This window comes from Atractosteus spatula, chromosome 7, assembly GCF_055471065.1.
Source record: "Atractosteus spatula isolate fAtrSpa1 chromosome 7, fAtrSpa1.hap1, whole genome shotgun sequence".
Taxonomy (NCBI): Eukaryota; Metazoa; Chordata; class Actinopteri; order Semionotiformes; family Lepisosteidae; genus Atractosteus; species Atractosteus spatula.
Window position 1 is genome coordinate 31,792,397 of NC_142712.1, and position 22,601 is coordinate 31,814,997.

A 22,601-nucleotide genomic window follows, 5' to 3' on the forward strand; every position below is an offset into this window, starting at 1 on the left:
AGTTTTCTTTTAACAAATAAACATTTCTTTGAAAAACTAAAATAGCAAATATTATGGGCACTATATTGATCTTTTTATATGTCTGAATATCACAACATGTTCGTACTGTATGTACACAGCAGTACCACAGGGTGCAGGGCGCAAACCCACGTGAGCCCGAAAGCCCTACATTAATGTTGCGCATTTGCCTGGCGCTGTGGCCGAAGAGCGCCCAGCTGGGGTATGTGGTGAGGGGTAGGACAGGAGTGGTAGTGGTCAGGGCGAAGATTAGGAAAGCTGCTGACCAGTACAGCAGACCCACTGTGAAACGGGCATACAGTCTGGGGAGATCGCCCATTTTCGTGTAAATAGTTCCCTGGTTTCGCACCCCTGTGTGGTCTCTCTCTCCCTCTCTGCTGGCACGTGGGAGTGCTGGCTGGTTGTGCTGAATTTCACTCCACAAAGTCTGAGTCTCTGTGTCTACATTGTTTGTAAAAAAATCGGTTTCACAAGTCTTTTCTCACCCTCTTCATTTTCAAAGTAGAATAGGGCAAGTCTTCCAATGAAAGACAGTCCCCCTTCCCCCCACGGACAGACTGACAAATGTTTTCTTAGAAAAAGAGATTCACAGAGCAAAGCTGTGTCAGTCTTCTCTGTAAAAAAGATCGGTTTGAACATCATGGGTGCTGTTTTTAATAAGCTGCTGAGTAAAGAATAGGAATTTTCCTGCTGTCAGCAGTATTGTGTATATACTTTTATGTACAGGCTGTGAAAAGTTTCACAAGTAGAGGTCTTTAAAATTAGGCTGGGCAAATGATTTTTTTAATTCTTAAAAAATAAATCAAAAACGAGATATAATGATGTGTTCCTGCTTAGACCTTGCACGACTTTAAAAGCTATAAAAACAGGTTTTGATAGTTAATAACCACTTTATATGCGCAAAAACGGGTGATTTTTCTTCCTCATGATCATCTTAGAATCTCTGTGTACGTTGTAAGGTTTTTACTTCTTAATTAAACGTTTAAAATACACGAACTTCATAAAGACAACACACGTTTCAAATAGAAAAAATCATATTTTGTTGTCTTCCTGGTATGTAGACAGATTAGCAGGTCTTTTTTTCCCAATCAGAGGCTCTGAAAACAGCGTGCCGACCACTGCGCTCCGTCAGAGGGGTAGGCGGCACCGAGAGAGGGAGGAAGCGCGGAGCTCAGTATTGTACAATGGCTGCTTGGTAACAATTGCATCTGCATTCATAACTTAGTGTTTAAAATTCAACAACGTAAATCATTTTCTTTTACCTCTAAGTCCCTTAATTATCATTAAGCACAGGTTTTTCAACACTTAGACTACTTTTTGATACCATCGTTAGATAAAGCAGGAACTTATTGTACTTTTGAATGACATTACACGTAGAAAGATTACAGATTTTAATCGTCTTTAATTTTGTTATACATTTTAGAAAAGTTTCATCTATACTTACACCACAAAACTATTCTCAATTGTATTTCTGAATGCTATGTTGCACTTAGTTCATTGTTTTAAATACATCTAATTAAGAAAGTTAGGTGTTAAACTATTAGTTATCAATAATATTAAATTTAGCACTGTAATAAATTGTTGCACTTTTCCCCGTATCTTGTAAAAATGTATTTTCATTGTTCAAATATACATTAAATCTATCAGAAACTTAGTTAAATACACAATTAAGGAAAAAATAGGGAAAATATAATTCAAAATATTTTGCTAACTGATTATAAAAATAAAATGTATTAACTAAGGAATAGGATGGAATAGAATAATAGGAATAGGATAATTATATCATTATTAATTTCTTTAGATGCACGATTCCATATTATATTTTCTATTAATCAAATTCTAAAAGTATGCTTTTGTTTACTCCGATAACAAGTATATTTGCAGAAAAGGTTAAAACGATCACTTTTCACAAAGTATATAAACGTACAGTAATATGGTCAGAAGGAGCACATAAAAACATTTCTGAAATAACCACATGTAAGACTTTGATGTTTAAAATGTTTAGGGAGAAATGAAATCCTGGTGTGTGTTTTTTCTTTAAACTACCAAGACCAGCCATATACAGTACAGTTTACATAATATGTTTATGTTCCTAAATTAATATTGTTTATGAGCTTCAGATGCGTTATGCTCCTCTTCTTCTTATGCTCAGCTACTAAAATTTCCCTTTAGTTGTAAAATTCCATATAAATATTCAATACTAAGCAGATTAAAATGTGCACAGTAAAGAGATTAAATGATTAAATCTTTTCACTACCGACCAATGCACCACAAGTGCCCCTGTCGGTCATTTTGGCCAGCCAGTCACGTACCACGGTACGCCGCGGTGGCTTGTGGGTAGTTGCATGTGGTACAGGTTTGTACCGCAAAGTTTGAATAGCTGCATCTGTATATGGCCACCATTGGTTATTCCAAATTCCAGGGTTAGAATAACCAATTGTATGACTCTCATGTTGTGGCTGTTGGCAGACTAGTAGACTTGGTAAACTAATCAACCCACCTTTGAGATAATCATCTTTCAATGCATCACTGGCAGCACAGCCCCGTAGTGGAGGTTCAGCTGCAATTGAAAGAGAGTCTTTCACCTACAGCACTGCTAGTGCCCATGTGGCCATACTGTCATTCAGACTCAAGAGAACTCCTGTGGATTAATTCCACCCTACCCTTGGCAGTGCTCTTCCAAATGTGTACTACTGCTTAAAAAAAAAAAGTCACCTTCAGATACTGTATAACAAGGCCAGGCTTGAACCCATGACACCTATACCCTAGAACCCAGCCTACACTCAATGTGGTGCTTTTATCTTTTGAGCCACTTGGGATTCCCTTCAGATTGACTTTTAACCATGGAATCAGGAGTACTATTAGGCAGCTATCGAAAAGCTGTTTCATCTGAACATCAGAAATTCAGGCAGTGAAGGTAAAACAGAATCAGATAACTTATGAAAGCACACAGATTGTCATTTGTAAAAACTGTAATCAAGAAAAAAATAAGGGGAGAAACAGGAAAGTACAGATATAAAAGAACAGTCACATGATCAGAAAGACTCAAATTATGAATAGGTAAATGAAAAAGAAAAGAGTTGTTAGCTATAACTAAATCCAAAATGTGACCTGGTAATGAAATGGAACAGGGATGGGACGTGGACAATGACTTCAATGACTGGATATCATGGGGCATGTTCATGGAACATTGAACAGTGAAAAAATCAAAAAGTGCTAAAACTGCATGGACAGATATACCTGAACTGACAAGTACATTGAGTCAATGTAGATGGTAAAATCCCACATGTATAAATTAAATTTTAAAACAGCACAGCCGACAAACCAGCTACTGTAATTCACCTAAAAAAAAGATTGTAATAATATACAAAGTGTAGGTGTCAAAGATTTTTAAGACCACTCAAATGTTATATACCCAAATGTAGCAATAGGACTCTGAAAATAAGGTTGTACAACACAGTCAGTCCACCTCCATGGCCAGTAAAGCAACATTTCTCAAACAGTCTGTATTCAGATGGTACAAGGTGATTAAATGATTGCCATAATTATGTTTGTGCTAGCATTCAGTTAAACAAACAAAATTCCAGTTTTCTGACATTGATAAAGTCATTTAGTAATAATGCCTAACTATTCAATGAGCAAATATTAAATGAGGCTAATTTACTGTGGCTGAACTGAGTGAGGCAGATATTTGGCATATGCCCTGCCTGAGAGATGATAACTGTCATTTCCATTTATGAGAAAATATTCCAGGGAGAATATTATACAATATCCTATTGTATCTTTACTTGAATAATTCTGCCGTTGATTGTGAGCTTTGCTGTTTATTCACAACCAACATTGAAGACATTTTGCAAAATCAAAAGTTAAGGTAAAGATGTTTAGCTTTAAGAACCACTATCAGTATTTTCTTGAAATATTTGTATATTTTCTAAATCCCCATTTCTGATTCTTCAGAGAGGGCTTATTATAAGGGGCCAATGCTAATTTGAAACCAGTAGGTTTGGGTAGTGAATAACTGCTCTACAGTATATAATAAGAACTGCAAAACCTGCAGTTGTGTTGTGCAGGTCGACCATTTGTAGAAAAATGTTTACAAATGTAAGTACACTCACAGATGAGACAAGGTCATTCAGCCTGTTATGGATAATAGAAAGCTGCTAGAGAATTGGTCCAAGAACATTACCAGTGCCGTTTTTGAATTATTATAATGAATAAGAAGATAGAAAGTTGGATGTTTTTGGTCCCTTTTCTGTGCATTTAAAAAAAATCTTGGCAAACTCAACTCAGCAGTACAAAGGACAGATTTTTCAATACTCATATTAAAGGCCAGGAATGTCAATCTTATGTCCGCTGGGCAGGATCTAGCATGAAGTTATGTCCAATGTTTCCCACTAGATGATAAACATATTAATTTAGTTATTTTTTAATAAAGATCACTGACATACTGGACCATACTAGTGATTGGAGGACCTTGTGGCTAAATCTCTTATAACGCTACTTAAGTTTATTTTTCATCATGTAGACATAGCTATTGCCTCTGTCACTTTGGTAAGATTAAATATGTGTGGCACAACCTCAGAGATTCAGTGGCACAAATCATGCAAGTCAAGACTAAGCTGATAACATTAAGAAAGTTAACTAACAGCTTTGCAGCTGTTATTTTGCCTCTCATCTAACTTGATAAGGACTGAAGTGAATGGTGAGAAGAAAGAAAGAGAGAAGAAAGGTTGATGGAGAGTGCTGCATTTTTCAAGAGCAGAATCCTTCTCTTCTGGAAGATGGATAATAATTTTACATGGCTCATATGCTTGTGAAAAGTACAGTAACTGTACCAAAGCAGTACAGCATTTAGGCACTAAGTATCTCAAATATAAAGATAAAGTACACTACGTGAAAACAAATAAGCAGAATTATTAGGGACCCTGAAGAACAGCAGTTGCTCTACTCATTCTTGTGAAGCAAAAAAAGCAGCTGTCAAGCCTAGTTATATCGGTAAAGAAACTGCATTAGCATCAAAATTATTTTGTATGGGTAAGTTGCCAAAGAACTGCATGCTTAAGTCAGAGGAATTAGTGAGCCCTGACAAGTGACAAGCCTTGGCAAATATTAATTTGTCAAGAAACACTGATGAGAGATTTGGCAAAATATCTGATTTTAGCTAATTTGAATAGCCAACCTTATTGAATTTACACAAAAGAGTGACAACAACAGAGATGATTTTTTGACAGCTGTGCATGACTAACTGGTAGTGGGCTAGAAAATGTCTGTCTGTCTGGGGACAAACAGCGCTCCTTCAGTGGCTGAAAGGTAAAGTGAGGTTGTAAAATTCAAATGAAAATTACAGACATTAACACCAGAAAGGGAGTTTTCATTATATTATTCAGCAAGATGCACTAAACATGAACAAATTACATGGATATACAGAAGTTTGAATAAGTGTTATGTATACACCTTCATTTTGATAGCCCCCTAAATGCGAAGGACATTAAGGACATGTTGCGGTATCACATCGAAAGTAATCTGCGGGCTGTGCTTAACCTTTTCTTTGAATTGTGTTAAGATACGAGAATCCATACATCATAAAGGAAAGCAGGTGCCTGAATTACAGGATGCAGCTGAGCAGCCTTGCATTTACTGTATGTTAGACAATACAGAGCATCAGAACTGTTTCAAAACAAAAATGCAAGGGCGCAACATGGTTGTGACAGTCTTTTATGACAGTATTTGACCAAACTTCAATTGTGGCATAAATATCTTTTTGGTGGCAGTTATGCACACTTCCTCACATAGAAATTGGTGACCGCAGATGTCAAGGCCTCCAGTACAGTATGTTTCAATGACAAAATAGCTTGAATGAAAATGAGTTTCATGACTGCTTTGAAATTGAGCTGCAGTTCAATACACTTTTAAAAGAAAAAAAATCAACATTGTGTCAACAACGTTTATCAATACCTGGGACTAAATCACACCAAATTGAAGGCATTTGTTTAGTGAATTCTAGCTAGGTTTGGGTCAGCTTTTGCCTGTGTAAAATATGTATAATTTCATTAAACAAATCTAATATCATAACAAAATTAAGGAGCATGTTCATTAAGACAAGTCAAGTCTCAGGACACAGCAGTACACAAAATTAATGTGAGAAAAATACCGTTTTAAATTACTGTATATTTATAGATTTGTTTTGGAGATGGGACAGTGGCACAGAAGTTAGCATTGCTGCCTTTCGGCGTTAGGGCCTTGGGCTCAGTTGGGTGCTTGGGTGTCCTCTGGGTGCTCTGGTTTCCTCCCACAGTCCAAAGACATGCTGGTAGGTCAATTGGCTTTTGTTCCTGGTGTGAGTGTGTGTGCGTTTGTGTGATGGAATTGGTGACTGGAGGCTCAAGGCAAATTCTAGAATGTACTTTGCCTTGAGCTTCACGCTTTCTGGGATAGGCTTTTCTCCTCCATGACACTTTATTGGATAAAATGGTTAGAAAATGGCAGGATGAAAATGGAAAAAAAAATTCAAATGGAAATTGATAAGAGGGGCATGAGATTAGTAATGAAATCCAAAAGTCAAAGTGACTAGAAATAGAATTCCAGCTTTTTATACCAGCTTTTATAGCAGTGAAAAACAGCTTGCCCATGCTGTCTGTGATTTTTTTTGTGTTTTTGTATGTGGTCATGTGGTCCCAATTTAAGTACACATCACAAGGAAATGCTTTGTTCATGTCCTTTAAAAAATAAATATACTGTATACAGGAACAAGTAATAGGTTTATTCCATGCTGAAAAAAAGAAGAAAGAGAACACAACGTTTCGGCCGTGGAGCCTTCTTCAGGTGTGAAGAAGAATACTGTATACAGTATCACATACATTTTCATTTTTCTTTTACTAAATTCAGTATTTTCTTGCTGTACATTATTCTCATGCTAATGTGAGCCGAAGTGCTCTGGGGAAGGTTATCAGTGTGGCACAGAACGCTGTTTAAGTTCAGAGAGGTGTAACACTAACTTACTTCCCTTGCATACTCTCTATCGAATGTGTAAACAATCCCTTTTCTGCTCCAGGAAAGACACTTTCCAAGAATTCATAAAAAAAAAAATCAGTCTACATTCACAAAGTTTAGGAATACAAGAGTAAACAAGAGAAAAATGAAAGTTATATAAACCTGTCCTTAAAGGTCTAGGGATACATTTTCATGGAATTTTAAAAATCATTGCAGATACTGTACTCTTGGTATAATATTACATTCTAAATCTAAAAGGGGATCTGATATGGAAGAGTCCCATTTTAGATTTATATCTTCTTGCACATTTCTTCACATTTTTAAGCTTGCTTGCAGAAGGTTTATTCATAAAATAACGTCTATGAGGAAAGCTACTGGCAAATAGCTGTAAGTGCTCAAGAGCTCCTGCTGCAAGTGGATGAATGAGAAGGGAAAAAGCACTGCGGGAGTCCAAGGGCTTCTGAACAGCCAGTGGTGTAATCTGGCCCTTTCTGAACGCCATTCTGCAGCTGCCATCATTGGACACAAGCTTTAGATAATAAACAATCTTTTACTGTATATTGATATCTTGTGCAATTGCATTGCTTCATCACATTCCAATGTATGTGGAATAAAAATTCCAATGTACAGTATAAACTACTCTGACCTTGATGTCCAGCTCCTGGAGAGCATGCGTGTGTGTCTGCATGTACAGTACGCTACATACAGTATACTGTGTAAGGAACAATTATAGTTGAATTCCATGCTGAAAAGTAAAAGAAGAAACAAAACCTTTTGGAGGTTGAGCCTTCTTCAGTTAAAATAATGGCTATAACAACATTCAATTAGCTTGTGCTCTCAGTGATTGGTCAACCAATAACAACAACCACAAATGAACTGGGATTTACGTAGAGAAGTCATTAGGGCTCCAGACTCATAGGTGGAATGTTGTTAGCTCATGTACAGTATCTCTGCAGACAATGTTGTTTAACCCCTGAGTCACTTTCCTTCAGTTGTCCCATTAAACTCGGCTGGACTACTGGGATTGTTGGGGATAACCCTACAATGGACTAGGATCCCATTCAGGGAGAAGCCACTTGCTCCAAGTCTGCTTCAGGCTACAGAAACTGGAATGAAACTGGGTGTTTCTAATCTTGGAAGGCAGGGGATTAAAATGATTAAAACTTTGTGTACAACTTCCTGAGGTCACTTAAAGACACCTCAGAGCCTGTCATAGGAAAATCAAATCTACCCTCTCAGAATGTTCAGATATTAAGAAAATGAGCTCCAGGATGAACACAAATAACACAGTGATATTTAGGTTGTTAAGGAAATGGCACCGTTGGCAGAAAAATTCAATTTTATTAAAAAAGTGCTCAGTAGTCCTTTAAGTCTTCAAACATAACTGATACAGTATTAGTGATCTATAGAATACTAGTGTTGTTTGTGATATATCAATTACTATTTCTGTTTAGATTATGAATATGCAAAAGAACACCTGGAGTAATGGGTTCTAATGTGTTATAGGAGCTTAAGGGACAGGGGGCACTTGTTCCTCTGCCCTGTCACACCCACACACCGTGTAGCTGGGCTACCACTATGGTTGCACACAGTGCGTCACCACATTTTGCTCCAGAGAGACTTCAGTTAATATCTTCCATCAGCCTAATTCATTACAGCTGTCAGACAGGTCTGTTCTCTGTTTAATAAAGCTTGTCCCAGATGACAGAAGTAGTCTGCAGATAAAATATGATCTGCTGTGCCCATTTTCCTGCCTATATTCTCCAGGACAGTGTTTTTTTTTCTTATTTACCCAGTTCAGCTACAGGCAGGTCATAATCACCTGGTGCAAGAAAATAATTTCACTATAATGTGAGGGTTCAAATTTGGCCTTTGAAATTCTCACTGTGAAGAATACCCTTCTGCAATTCTTCATTGTGTTATTTTTAAATCTACATATGCAATATACTATATATATTGTAAAGCTATATGATAATAATATGCAAGCTTACTGCCGTTTTATCTTAATTTTCTGCAAAATAATTTACCCTTGAGGAGAATTGCTTTTTTGGGGTCTAATCAATAGTAACCGCATGCTAAACTGCATGCATGACTGCACGAACAGTCATGAAAGTCAAAAAGAATGAATATCAACAAGCATTTAGTTATTAGCCTTTTATTACAGTGTACATTAAGTAAATCTGGATGGAAACTATTTGCCTTTTTTAAGTAAATTGAATAAAAATAATTCTGTAAATGAAATGCAATACGTTACACCCCTGTGGTGTTATGTCAAACAAATCAACTTCTAATTAGGATTTAAGAAGTTCTGAGAATTGAGAAGTTGAGAATAACTCAAATAAGCCCACTTTTTTATATGAGGGTAAAAAAAATGCGGGTAAACTCTTACTGGTAACGATACTAATGTTTTTAAGAAATCTGCCTCCATTAAATATGCATCCGTTACATACACCAGAATATCAACTATTTTTTCAAATCTTTTAAGGATTTCTACCGCGCATTAGACCTCAAATGATTTTATTTCTATTTTCATTCACTGCTTATTCCAATCCAGGGTTGTGATGTGAAAGTGTGATAGACCCTAGCCTGGCAAATAATTGGCATAAGGCACACTACACTCTGGATGCCAGTCCATCGCAATTCTTGCACACATGGATATCCAAGTCAACCAACCTAGGCAGCCAAGTCTTTAGATTCTTCTTTGGATTCTGGGAGAGCACTGTAGCACCCAGAGAAAACTTACTGTACAAGAATATGAAAATGTGAAATGCAAATTTCACAGTGTCCCATTTGTTGCTCAATCGGACCAAGTATCCAAGAACTGTGAGGCAGCAACATTAAACACCACAACATTTTGCCAGCCAATCATTCAGGTAATCGCTAATAAATACTGTATATATAGTGTAAGGATGTAATTAAACACATTAACTACTTATGAGACTGTTGGAGTCAAATGGACCACTGAATCACTTCTGCTGTGGTCTTTATCTAATGTGAACTTAAACTTTAATTGATGATGCCAAGCATCCAGTACTACTTTAATGAAAACCTCAATTAAATCATGCAGAACCTTTACATTAACTGAAGCTACCTTGCAGTATAAGGATCTTTCTTTAGAAAATAGCCAGTTTCGAGATTTATTTAAACTGTTGCCTTAATTTTTCCTAAAAATATCCAATGAATAATCTTTGGGCATTTTGTAATGTTTTAAAGTTAAGTGAATTCATAAAGTTACAGCTATAATAAAATCTTAGATCAAAAGAGATATAATTTAATTGTAATCATTTTTACATTTAATATACAGTATTACATTATTATATTAATGTTAGTAATGGGAGTGGTAAAAGTAATAGATACAGCATAAGGAATTATACTGTATCTGTACTAAAACACAAAGAAGAAAAACTTGTTGAAATAACACATTGCATTTATAAAGCTTGTCATTTTAAAGGAATCCATGTCATTTACCAGTAAAGAACATCACCAAATCAGGGTGTTGGGATTGGAAATTCTTATCAAGAGGATAGATCACTATCTACAGGTCCACCTAAACCCTTTACAGCAGCAACTCAGTTATACGAGGAGAATTTCTATTGCGTTTCTGACCAGGTCCAGTGTTGTTAGCATCTGCAGTAAGATCTAACAAGATCAGGTTATAAGGTGGCAACGCTGTTGAGGATAAAAACATAATGCACTGTAATGATAACATACTTGCGCAAACTGCAATGATCTAAATTGTACTATACTTAGTACATTTTTCAAGTTTGCATTAAGCTTTAACTTTATAGTCAAATGCTACAAAACAGCATATAAAAATGATTGAAAAGGTAATGACTGGAAAATAAGGTTTAATGTAGATATGTGTATGGCAATCTTAAAGGAATGCCCTATAAAGGCTGACGGTCTGAAAGAAGTGGGACCTTTTTAGTTCCGGAAAATGATGGGACCTGATTCAAGAATACAGGGCTATGGAAATATGAAAAACCTAAGCCAGTCCCATTGTTAAATCCAATACCCTACATATTTCAATAAAAAGCTGGCTGAGATCCTGGCTGCAATTAGCTAGAAACTACCAAGTGGGATGCATTTGTAACCTTTTTATGTTCTTACTGTGTACTTTAAGCACAATTAAGCACTGATAGAATCACAGATACAGGTATATGATTATCATGATGATGTATATGATATATGTGTAGCTGTTCCAGACAGAGTATACCTTCTTCAGGTTGACACCTGAAGAAGGCTCCATGGCCGAAACGTTGTGTTCTCTTTCTTCTTTTTTTCAGCATGGAATAAACCTATTACTTGTTCCTTTGCAGCCTACGCATGCTGACGCAGCTACCCACCTGAATATATCAGCTGTGTACAGCACACAGAAAAGCCAAGCAACAGGGTGGGATAAAAATGAACAAACTGGCCTTGCTTCTGACAGTAATACAGTAGGTACTATAATGCCAAAATTATGAGTATAATGTAAAGTTCTTGCGAGGAGGAAGCCGTGAGACACCAAATGATGAATGTGTCACTAAACTTTATTCCACACTTTGCTAATACCTCTCCCATCTGTAGTTTAATAAATATTTTGAATCTTTGATGTTTTCATACCAAAGTGAGGGAAGAAAAAACTGTTGAGGTTCATCATTTGACTAAATGTGATGTTGTGTGACAAGGTTAAAGAAAACAGAATAACAGGGAAGCAAGCAAGGGAAGAGTTGGTGCCTGGAAGTCAAAAGTCAATGGCTAGCTACACCTGATGACATGGCTGGACACATGTCAGACAGCACATTCAGGACTCCACAACTGCCTTAAGTGAAAGAGTTTAAATTCTTGGGCTAAATTGTCTTGTCCAGATCCACACAATGCACTGGATGGTTTTAAAAAAGCCCCAAGAGGACATTGAAAATCATCTCAGCACAGAAACACTATTTAGTCAGGCTCTGGGACACTGCTGAAAAAGAGAGTCAGCAACGTCTTCGGTTCAGAAATCTGAAGTTACACCACTGAAACACAAAGCTAATGGAATTGCTTAATAAAGAGTTTTATCTGTTTGTCAGCAGTGGCTAATGGTAAAGGACTTGTGTGGTGACAAGAGAGAAAAATGTGATTTCCTTTGTTCTTTTTTTAACACAGTAGGCTCTTCCCATTTTCACATCTGAAATGAGGTTTTTGTCCCAGTAGATACAGCACTAGCTGGAAAGAAGAGCAGCCTATAAAAAATTGCACGTTGGCTCATGAAACTGTTTTTTTTGGGGCAAGAAACAAAAGGCCCTTATAGACAAAAGGCCTTGATTTTGTGACCCCCCCCCCTTGCCTTTCTCATTTGCTGTCATGCTCCAGACAGAAAAAAAAATCACTTAAAAAATATGTTAAAATACTCTACAAAACACATGTTCTCATGTAAAAAAACAGTCCTATAGTACCACACTTCTCCACATTGTAAGCATCTGTGAGCATGTAAAGGGTGAAGGAATGCAGGCTTTATTATGTGCTTCTCTGCTAAAATGTGTGTTACATCCTTCTCTCCAAGGATTAATTAAGATGAATAGGCCACAGCCCTGGTAGGTTGAAATTTGACCTCTGACGGCTCCTCTCTACATTAATCAATATCAATTATAGGTTCCTTTCATTCACAGATAAAGTGGAATTCACTGTCTATGTCTCTCATTCCCATAACACCTCCTGCGTGCCAGGACTCAGCACTCAGGATCCAGCACTGCCGGGAACTGTCTCTCTAGCCACTCTGTCATTCAAATCAATTGGTTCGTCAATATCTTAAAGAACGATCAGGGCTACCTGAAAGGATATGAACACAGGGTGTATATAGTAGTTCAACACTTTGCATGCTGCTCTGCAAGGTCCTGATTGTCCTGAACTAATGCTTTAGCTGTACAGTATGTACTGTAGCACTCAACATTTGGAGCATGAAGCAATAACCATACAATCAACAAAACTAAATAACCTGTATAATTCTACAAACCAGTCCAATTCTTTCATTCTCATTTGTGGCAAATGTGGAATGACTAAAATTCAGAGGTATCTAGAATGACCTCAAGACTCCCCTGACATCTGGCCTAAAGTAAGTTTTGAGCAGCTGGGATTTTAGACCGGAAGTGTTTTTGTGTGCCCTTCATGGATGTCAATAACATTTTTTGTTTCCTAAACAGCTCATCAGCAATCCCACAGTCATGTTCAAAGGCACAAGAAGAGGTTAATTCCACACCAAAAAGTTAAAAGAAAGAGGAAAAATGCAATGTTACAGCTGTAAAGTCTCTTTAGATGTGTGGAGAAATAATTGAAGGGGCATGAAGTTGAGGAGAAGGGGTGGGGTAGAAAATAAAAGAAGACGTGAGAATGTGTAGCTACTGTGAGTAGAAACATCTGAACGAAGTTCCAATGTCAAAACTTTGTGTTTTTTCTTTCTTTTTATTTTTCAGCATTGAATTATCCTCTGGTTGTTCCATTGTATCCTAAACATTTCCTGTATAAACTACTGTTGTTTATTAGCCTTGCATAAACATCTCTTGCTTTCTAATTAACTGAGGGCATCAGTTAAACAGGGAGAATTAGCAGTTTATCACAGGAGTATAAAACTATAGTATCATGACCTAATTATGAAAAGTTACGAATGCATTTCTGGGTGAAGAGAGGCAGGGTAATTTTAAAGTTTAATCATATTGTAAATGTTAACAGGCCTACAGTATATTTCAGTATACAATATATTTGAAACATTATAATGTATTATTGTTGTAAAGCATATTTTATCTCAGTGCTTTTACATTACAGAATCTTTTTGTGCATAATAGCAGACTGTTTATGTCTATAATAACCATGAACAGCCTTCATGTTTTTTCAAGGTTCTTTTTTCAGTGTTAGGACAGTCTTAATGTCTAGGGACTTTTACACAACTACTTGTGTGCAATGTAAAACAATCACACTGTTCTCTGAGCTGGGAGGCTTGGGCTGTCTTACAGGCCAGTGTTATGAAGCCATCCGATCCACAAGAACTGGCACCGACAGCTAAGAATTGTTCATTACTGTCCATGCATAAATTATCGGGCTGTAATTTTAACAGCCCTGTCGGCAGACAGAAATTACTTGTTCGAAAAATTAGACCATAATGCTCTTTTATCCCTTTTCCCCTCATCCATGAGTGAATTATGACACTTCCCATTCCAATTCATTTATTTCTGAGTTTCTGAAATCACGCTCTGGTAGGTTTCCAAGATCAATCAAAGTGTCCATCAACCCATTCATCTCAGGTCTTATCTATCTTAGGTGAAGAAGGGAGAAACAGTATGGCCATCATTATTGTGCTCTGGTATGGCATCTCTCCACCATTTCATTTCTTTAAAGCAACCAAAAGGCAGGAGACAGAAAAGGTCATTTGTAGGAAAAAAAATCCCCAATTATGTCATCAAAATAATGATGACCTCACTTCACTTACAGTAAGTGGTTCTGTTTCACAGATACAGTACATGAACAACAGAAGTAGATAGAAAAGGAAGCTGGACACCACACCTTACTGTAGGTCAGTGAAGTAGCTAAAAATATAATGAGCAATCAAACATTAACTGTAATAATTCTCATCATGCCAAACAAAGAAAAAAAATACAAAACTGGCTTTGGAATTATTTAGTTTTAACAGATTTATAAAGCTTTAACATCTAAGAGTCTGTTTCTTACAATTCACCTCATTCTTCATCTGTGAACTCTCCTCTTCAAATTCTCTTTGTGAAAATTAATTAACAGCACTATTGGATTGTAGCACAGCACATCTCCTAGCCCATTAGGGTTATTCTGTTTTTTATTAAAACTAGTAGTTATTTTTAATCCATCTTTGTCAAGAAAAAATAACTACATTGTGCTGTATTCAGACTGGCTGAATATTCTTTATTAATATTCTTTGAAGGTACCTTGGCTTCCTAATGGCGGCCCCAGTATCTGTAATTGCCTGTGATTCCTTTAATCAACACATTGAACAGAGTGCAATTTCCTCTAATCTACCATAACGACATGAGCCACTGTGCATGGTCAGGTGGGAGTGGCTTGGAAGTAGTAGGCAATGCTGGAGTAAAATGTGGAAATAAATTAACTTTGTAGCTCAGGACCTGATCAGCACTTTAATTGATTTAATTTAGTAATTGAGGACCTGGCTGTAACAGAGGACTGGAACAGTGAAGACTTGAGGTTAAGACTGTGGGTTAAAAATGAGTTCTAAGAAAATAGACTGAGCCCATGGGTTATACAGCACATTCATTAGGAAGCAAATGAACTCAGAATGCTTGGGAACAGACTTGATTCTGTCTGTCTACTAAAGATCATTGTGATAGTGAATTGTCGTATTAAATAGTGATAAATAATACATTAAAAATAGAATTTCTGTTTTTTAGTGGCAACTTTGATATTAAAATAGAAGGGATTTCATTCTAAATCATTATTACAGTCATCTTTATTTCATTTGATTTATTTTTCAAATTATTTTTAATGCTTAGTCATTTGGTGAACTGTAAATTTTTACTGTACCACTTTGCTACAAATTAGGACACAAATGTGACTAAATTCCTGATACAGTATATAAATTAATTAACTAAACTAGCCATGAATTTGAGCCTAAAAAAACACCATGATCACTTCATGATAAAAACAATAATGCAATTCATATGAAACAGGATCACATTACAGTATTACCTGCTAGTTTCTTTATTCTTGACTACCACTTAAATCAATTCAATTTTTCAAAGATGCTATTACACATACATTAAACAACATATGTACTATAAATATGTTATGAGTACATATATATCTGAGGTGTATTGAGCACAGGCAGTTCTAAATGTATGTGTTTTTAATTTTTTAAGCATTTTTGGTTTAAAGTTTCAGTGGCAGGTTTCCATTAATAGGTAGCATGATGAAGGAGATTCTACTCACATTTACCACCTGAACTAAAGAGAATTTTCTACCAGGTTTGAGACCTGGCCAACCTTGGTGTAATAAAATCAATTCACTCCCTGGTTTCCTTTTTTGTCTAAACTTCAATGGCGTTTGTTCTTCCTGATACAATGGTTCAAACTGCTCCATCCACCCGACTTTCAGTTGATTCTCTATGGAATCAACTGTCTCCTCGGAAAGAGCTTACCAGAGACAGCTAAAGCTATTACCCCTAACTGGTAACATAACTTTATAACCATTCTTACTTACCATGTGTTTACCAGTGAGCACTGATCTCAAACTATACTAGTCTCATCTCAAGACTAGACAATTGTTCCTGTTTTTGTGACAAAGGACTAGTATGCACCTTTGTCACTTGACCTCTCCTGATGTCCATCACAAACTTTTATTCATTTAATCACCTGTTTAATTGATTTGATTTTGTATGTTGTTCCTGTTGTGTTTCCACAGTCTTGTACATATCTGTTTGTTTCACCACATTATGTCAGGGTTACAGAGCCTGTCTCACCTCTGGCTTTCTGTCCAACAAGAGGATTGGGGGTGGGGCTCAGAGTATTTAATAACCTGGCACTCATAGTGTAGCAAGTCTTTGTCTTTGTCTTTAGTGGTGTGGCCTCTTTACTGTACATTGTGTGATTACACAGCCTGGTGTTGACTAAGGCTTTGAAACTGCTAGTGCAAACCTGCCCTGAAAGACTGCAGTTTACTCCTTTTGCTAAATGTTTTGCTTTCTTTTACTGTAAATATTTTCCAACACAGAGCACTTTCAGTAAGCAAATATCATTTAAGCCATTTTTTTTTTTAGTTTTTATTAATTCTGTGAAATCTTGGGTTTACTTCCAGATGGTTTCATCACAGTATTCTTTACTTCTTTATAGAGAACTAATAAAAAATATTATTATTATTCCATGTACTTATTTTCTCTGAAAACTGTCCCTACATTTGCTGTTTTAGCTAAAAGCAGTGATTTTTATGGGTGAGGTAGCACCTTGACATAAACTGCACTGGAGGCTGTCTCCAAGCTGTAGCTTTACTGCAATATATGTCCACTGAGTAATGGTAAGTAATCAATTACAGAACATTAAACTCAATGTTACAAATCTCAGACTAAGAAAGCATACTCTCTGCAAGGTGACTTAAATTCATGACTTCATATACAGACATGATACTTAAAGACTCTCTGGATTTGACTGCCTTTTTATATTTGTTACAGACCATATGGCTTGTTTTTTTTATTGCCAGTATTGCACCCAACTAATTTAAATAATTACTCCACAATTTGTACCTCAATGTTTTCAAGCCATAACTGGAGATCAAACTGCAGTGACTCACAGTACGACCAGTTCTTGGGAAAATACTTTTAATACCCTCTGAGCTGAGACTAATTAATTAATACAACCTTACAAAATGTAAAACACAGAATAAGTTTGGGAAAGAAAATACTCTTCTTTTCTACCTCTTTGATTTGAGAAATAGAATCTTATTACTGGCAAAAAAGCATTGCATCTAAGGCAAGACCTTCCTGAATGCACCCTGTTTTTTTAATATCCAGAAATCTCAAACAGCTTTTAAAATCAAATTATAAAAAGTATCACATTTGAAAGAAACTAAAAATGCTAGCCCTGAATTTATAAAACATGCTTTTGTCAAAGAGTTTCTGTGTGCAACAGCCTGCATTGCATTAGCGAATAATATGAATGATGGGATATTTAATGTTTAATTATTAAAAAGAGGTTTTACACAAGTGTCTTTGTAATTAAGTTCACATTATTTTATTAGGCCAGACTGCCATGAAACAAGCTCTTTAATTAATGGTTGGAAATTACCTCCATTAATAACATGCAGGAAAATTATTTAACTAGCTTGTCTATTTTCCTGTCGCTTTATTATCATCATTTGCGACCTCATGCAAAATATTCCAGGGCCTGCAGGCTTCTTCTAATCAGTAGCAACAGGCAGGGCTATTGCTATGGCTTTCATTGTTATAAAACAGTCACTGATGTACACTATTTTCCTCACAACAAGTAACCACAGATTTTCACAGAATTTAACAGTGCAAATGTTAATCAATAGAAAAATCCAAACATACACCTGTGGGCTGTGAAGAGTTATAGGAATTCTAGTTTTAATCACCTGAGCTTTTATTTACTGTCCTTAAATGAGCCACTCATTGCCTCTGTTAGTAAAGATGGATATAATGTTTAGTGACTGATTGAAGAAATTAGTGAAGTCCAAAAGACAGTGTCTCTTCAGATTCAGATTCAGATTTTTTGACAAATGGGGAAAAAAATACAACAGTTTGTAATAGGTTTTTGTAATCCCACCAACTTTTGTGGTGTGATTTTGGAGCAAGGTTGTGCTGCATGTTACAGTATATTTCAGAATTTGTTCTTTGTCACCTTATCTTATAATAAGTCATCAAAACTCCACAATATTTTTTCAGTCAATTAAAAATGGTTTCTTCCCTGTCCTCATTCATCTCAGACAGAGATTTGGACTTTTTTAGTTTCTACTCTTTCAGTGTAATATTGCCACAACAGACCAATCACTGTGCATCTCAGGGATGATCTCTCGTTTCTGTGCTAAGGATATACAGTAATTGCATGTTACTAAGGGATTAAGTAAAATTCATTGTATTTAGAAGAGGAAGAAATGGAAAATATTTTAATGAAATGAACTGATGTCTTACCGAAATCATGAGTGATATTAGGCTTTTTCATAACTGAAAAAAATGATTTCTTTCTTATCATCTTGATTTCTGTAATGGGATAAAACTACTGTAAACTCCATTTGATTATATTATTTTTATCATACACTGCTTTCATTCAAATTGATCTCAGTAACACAACCACAGTTGATTGGAATAGAGAGGAACTGCATGTTACAGCTTCTCATTGCAGGCTTCCCCTCATCCTAAATCCAAGGTCAATAAAAATTAAAAATCCAGATCAGTTTTAGTTGAGAGGCTGTTGAGTTTAATTATTCCAACATTTATTTGTAAAGTGTTGATCCAATTTTTTAGGTTCTTGTGCAATATACAGTAGCTGTTTATTGTAAAGAGATAACTGTCCTTCCTGACTAAGGGTAGATTGTCTAAACGTTTTCATTAACAAAATATTTAAATTTAGCAGGAAGGTGCTTTGATACTATCATATAATTAAATGTTTTGATTTTTGTGTTCAGAGCAAGCAAGTCCAACATTGTCTTTTAGGAGACAACGTTGTGACTTTTACCACTCATTTTTCATTTACAGTCACAGTTTTCCTGGCCTTATCTGATATAGTACTGTATGTGGAAGTGCAGACTAAAGCTTTTCAAAATGGATCTTTCTTGAATAGATTACAGGTAAGAAGATTAATATTAAGCAAATGGTGTGCAATGTTTCACACACCGCAGATTGCTGCATTAATCTACAGTACATACAGTATTATGCCAGACCAAAATGCCACTTCTGTTTTTCAAAGTAAACTTGCCACAACACTTTTGTGGAATTTGATAAAATGATTCTTACCAACAACAATATAGACAATATTATCTTTTAAGGACTTGATTTCTGCAGTTTCTTTGCAGAAATTAAAAACAGCATTACATTTGTAGTGTAACAGCTTTACATTTGTGCCACTGTACAGTTTAGGAGCAGCACAGTGATGCAGGTGTTAGCATCAGTGCTTCACAGCCCTGCAGCCCTGGGTTCAAATCTGGGCTAAATGTTTGTGTTCACATGGGTTTCCTCCCACAGTCCAAAAAATGCTGGTAGGTTAATTGGATTCTGGAAAAAATGGCTCTGGTGTGTGTACTGTACAGTATGTCTATGTTTGTATCTGTATGGGCCCTACCATGGAATGGTGTCCCATCCAGGATGTACGCTGCCTTGCACCTGCTGCTTGCCGGGATAGGCTCCAGTTTCCCCCTAACCCCAAATTGGAAGAAGTGCTTAGAAAAAGGATAGATATAAAGGTTGATTATGGTTATCAGTGTTCCTAGTGCCAGAAGCTTTTCCATTGCAAATGTGACTGTCTATAGAAGTTGACTCTTGAGTCCTTAAGGATTTGTAGTTAACCTGGTATCTTTGTATTAGCTCAATAGTTAATGACTTTCACCGAATAGAGATATGAAATCTGATTTAAGGAGTATTTAGAAGTAACATCCTATCACCAATTAAAACTGGTACTGTATAGACATAATAGCTGATAGAAAGAGACAGATTTTGTGTTTTTTTTCCTAATTACTATAACTGCATTGTGATGTTTAGGTTGATGCTGACATCTTAATTAAAAGAAAAAAGAAAAAAGAGAACAATGCTAAGATCACGGAGTAATTGTCTGAAAGGTCTTAGAAATTACATTTCAATGCAGCCTTTGACAGCATAAGTATATCTAATATGTGACCTTTTGGACTGTTTTTGTCTTCATTTTTCAATGCACATACTGTACTGTAATTCCAGTGATTACAGATTTTTGCTTTCTATATAAATAGGATATATACATATATACAGTAGGAGATTCAGGCATATACCCAACTAGTGCTTCATAAAGGTAAAAAATCAAAGATAAATCTGGAGTTTATAATCAGAAGTATTTAATGAGTGATTTCTTTAAATAGAAGCTTCACAACTATATGCTCTGCCATCTACTGTTTATACCCTTGCTCTGTTTTTCATTGTGTAGCTTGAGTCCTAAAATACCAGCATCACCCATTGAGATGTAAGTTATGATATTAGCCAACCAAGTCTGGATTTCCTGCTGCCAGTGTAACAGAGTCAATTCATCACGAAGTTGTGATGCAACCCTGTAGAGTAGTGGCATGCAGTCTTGGTCCTGGAGGAACCCGTTTTTCCTGATTTAGCTGGAAATCTTCAGTGGTAACTGGTGATTAACATTTACAATTTGAACCAAGACAGAGGGATGGCTGAATAATGCACATTTCGGAGCTAGCTGTATGACCTTATGTCTTTATACTTGTGGTCTATCCTCAGCCTTGATAAGTATCTAAAACATAATCCTTGAAGTATACATTTATTTTTGTCAATCTAGTCTTCTTTGTCAATCCAGTTTCATGGCCTTTTAAAGTGAAGCTCATTGGAAAATGAAAGCAGCCTATTGTGGAGTGCTTATTGAATTTAATTATTTTAGAGTTTGTTTCTAATGTGCTAATTTGATTTGCTGTTAATTATGTTTCAATTAGAGTAATTGTCACATTTGGCTGATTGTTATTGTGAGGAGTAACATATTGAAATAGCTGAGATGGAAGAAAGGGGGAGAAGGAGTTCATCATTCACAGTTCATCATTCTCAGAGGAGTTTAGCTAAATAAGCAGGTTAAGGAACCATCTTATTGTACATGAAAATAAGGGACCATGGTCTCAAAACCAATCTTCCTGACAGCAGTACTCAGTGTTAAGATTTTATCTCTCTGTCAAGCCTAAAATGAGTCCCTTGGTCTCTTCAAACTAGTTCACATCAACCACAGACATCATTCATTGTAGGAACAAGTAAAGGTTTATTCCATGCTGAAAAGAGAAGAAAGGAAGCACAATGTTTCAACTGTGGAGCCTCCTTTGGGTGACCATTGTGAAGTTAGCCACAATGTACAAAGACACATGAGTCAAATTTATTTTCAAGTTTCTTTCTATAGCTCTTTAGAAGATAATAATCTAGAATAAACTATAATTTCTAAAGCTGTATTTAAATATTACAGTTTGATATTTAATGAGAGAACTGACACCAAGTGACCACTAAGACTCTTTGTCTTTGACCTGACAGTCTGAACCTAGAACAATACTAAATATGGTACATTACTGAAAACCTACAGTATATGTTTAAGTTTGATCATGATCTTAGATTATTGTTTCATAATATAAACAGCTTGAGTACAGTATTGACTTTACAGTATAGACATACGTGGAATGCAACACCCTGCCAAAAATCCAGGTTTCCTTCAAAATTCTAATGTGTGGTGCTGCAATGCAAGAGCATCATTTCAGCAGAAAATGAAGGAAAGGCCATAACCTTCTGAATAACTTTAAATGAAATAGCTGCAAAGTAGTAATGGGCAAGACTACTCAAAGCTTAAAAAAAGCTGTCTTATAATGTCAAATAACTCATCTGATACCCCAGGTTGGGATTCTAAAACTAATCAATGTGTATGTGTGTTTTTCCACTGTATTTTAAATGTCCAGCTACACAAAGAAAAATAAATCTCCACTAGCTCTGAAAGGAACAGATTAACCCAGGGAAATATTTAAACTGAGGACACTTACTTGTGCACTTTTTGATATTGGATCCTTTCTTGAGGGCATGGCGGCTTAGTTTGCAGTGGAAATTATCTTCCCAGAATTCGGCAAACCAGATATTTCTCCTGTTGTTATCCAGTGTGCGGCTGATGAAGTACCGGTCAAAACCTGAAGTTAACAGAAACAATATTGTTATTAAATCTGGATGGTTCTGGGCTGCTGAACATTTTTGTATTTAAAGAAATTGTCAGGTGAGTGTATTCTTATTCTGTACACAACTATACAATTACCAGTTAAACATGAAGCTTTTCCCCTGGAACTACACTTGGTTCTTTTAATAATAATGAGTCCCCATATAATGCTTTGACACAGTTTCACCTTGACTTTGCTTCTGCTGAACACCTGCTGACAAA

At 36.1% G+C, this 22,601-nt stretch overlaps 1 protein-coding gene across 1 annotated transcript in view; it reads right to left on the minus strand.

Annotated features, from left to right (window-relative positions):
• The window catches only part of LOC148830782 (metabotropic glutamate receptor 4-like), a 330,655-nt gene that overhangs the window by 79,772 nt on the left and 228,282 nt on the right, over nucleotides 1–22,601 (minus strand). Inside the window, exon 5 of the mRNA XM_088921144.1 lies at nucleotides 22,216–22,356. Within this exon, the coding sequence (XP_088777270.1) occupies nucleotides 22,216–22,356 (141 nt within the window). The remainder of the gene's footprint in view (nucleotides 1–22,215; nucleotides 22,357–22,601) is intronic.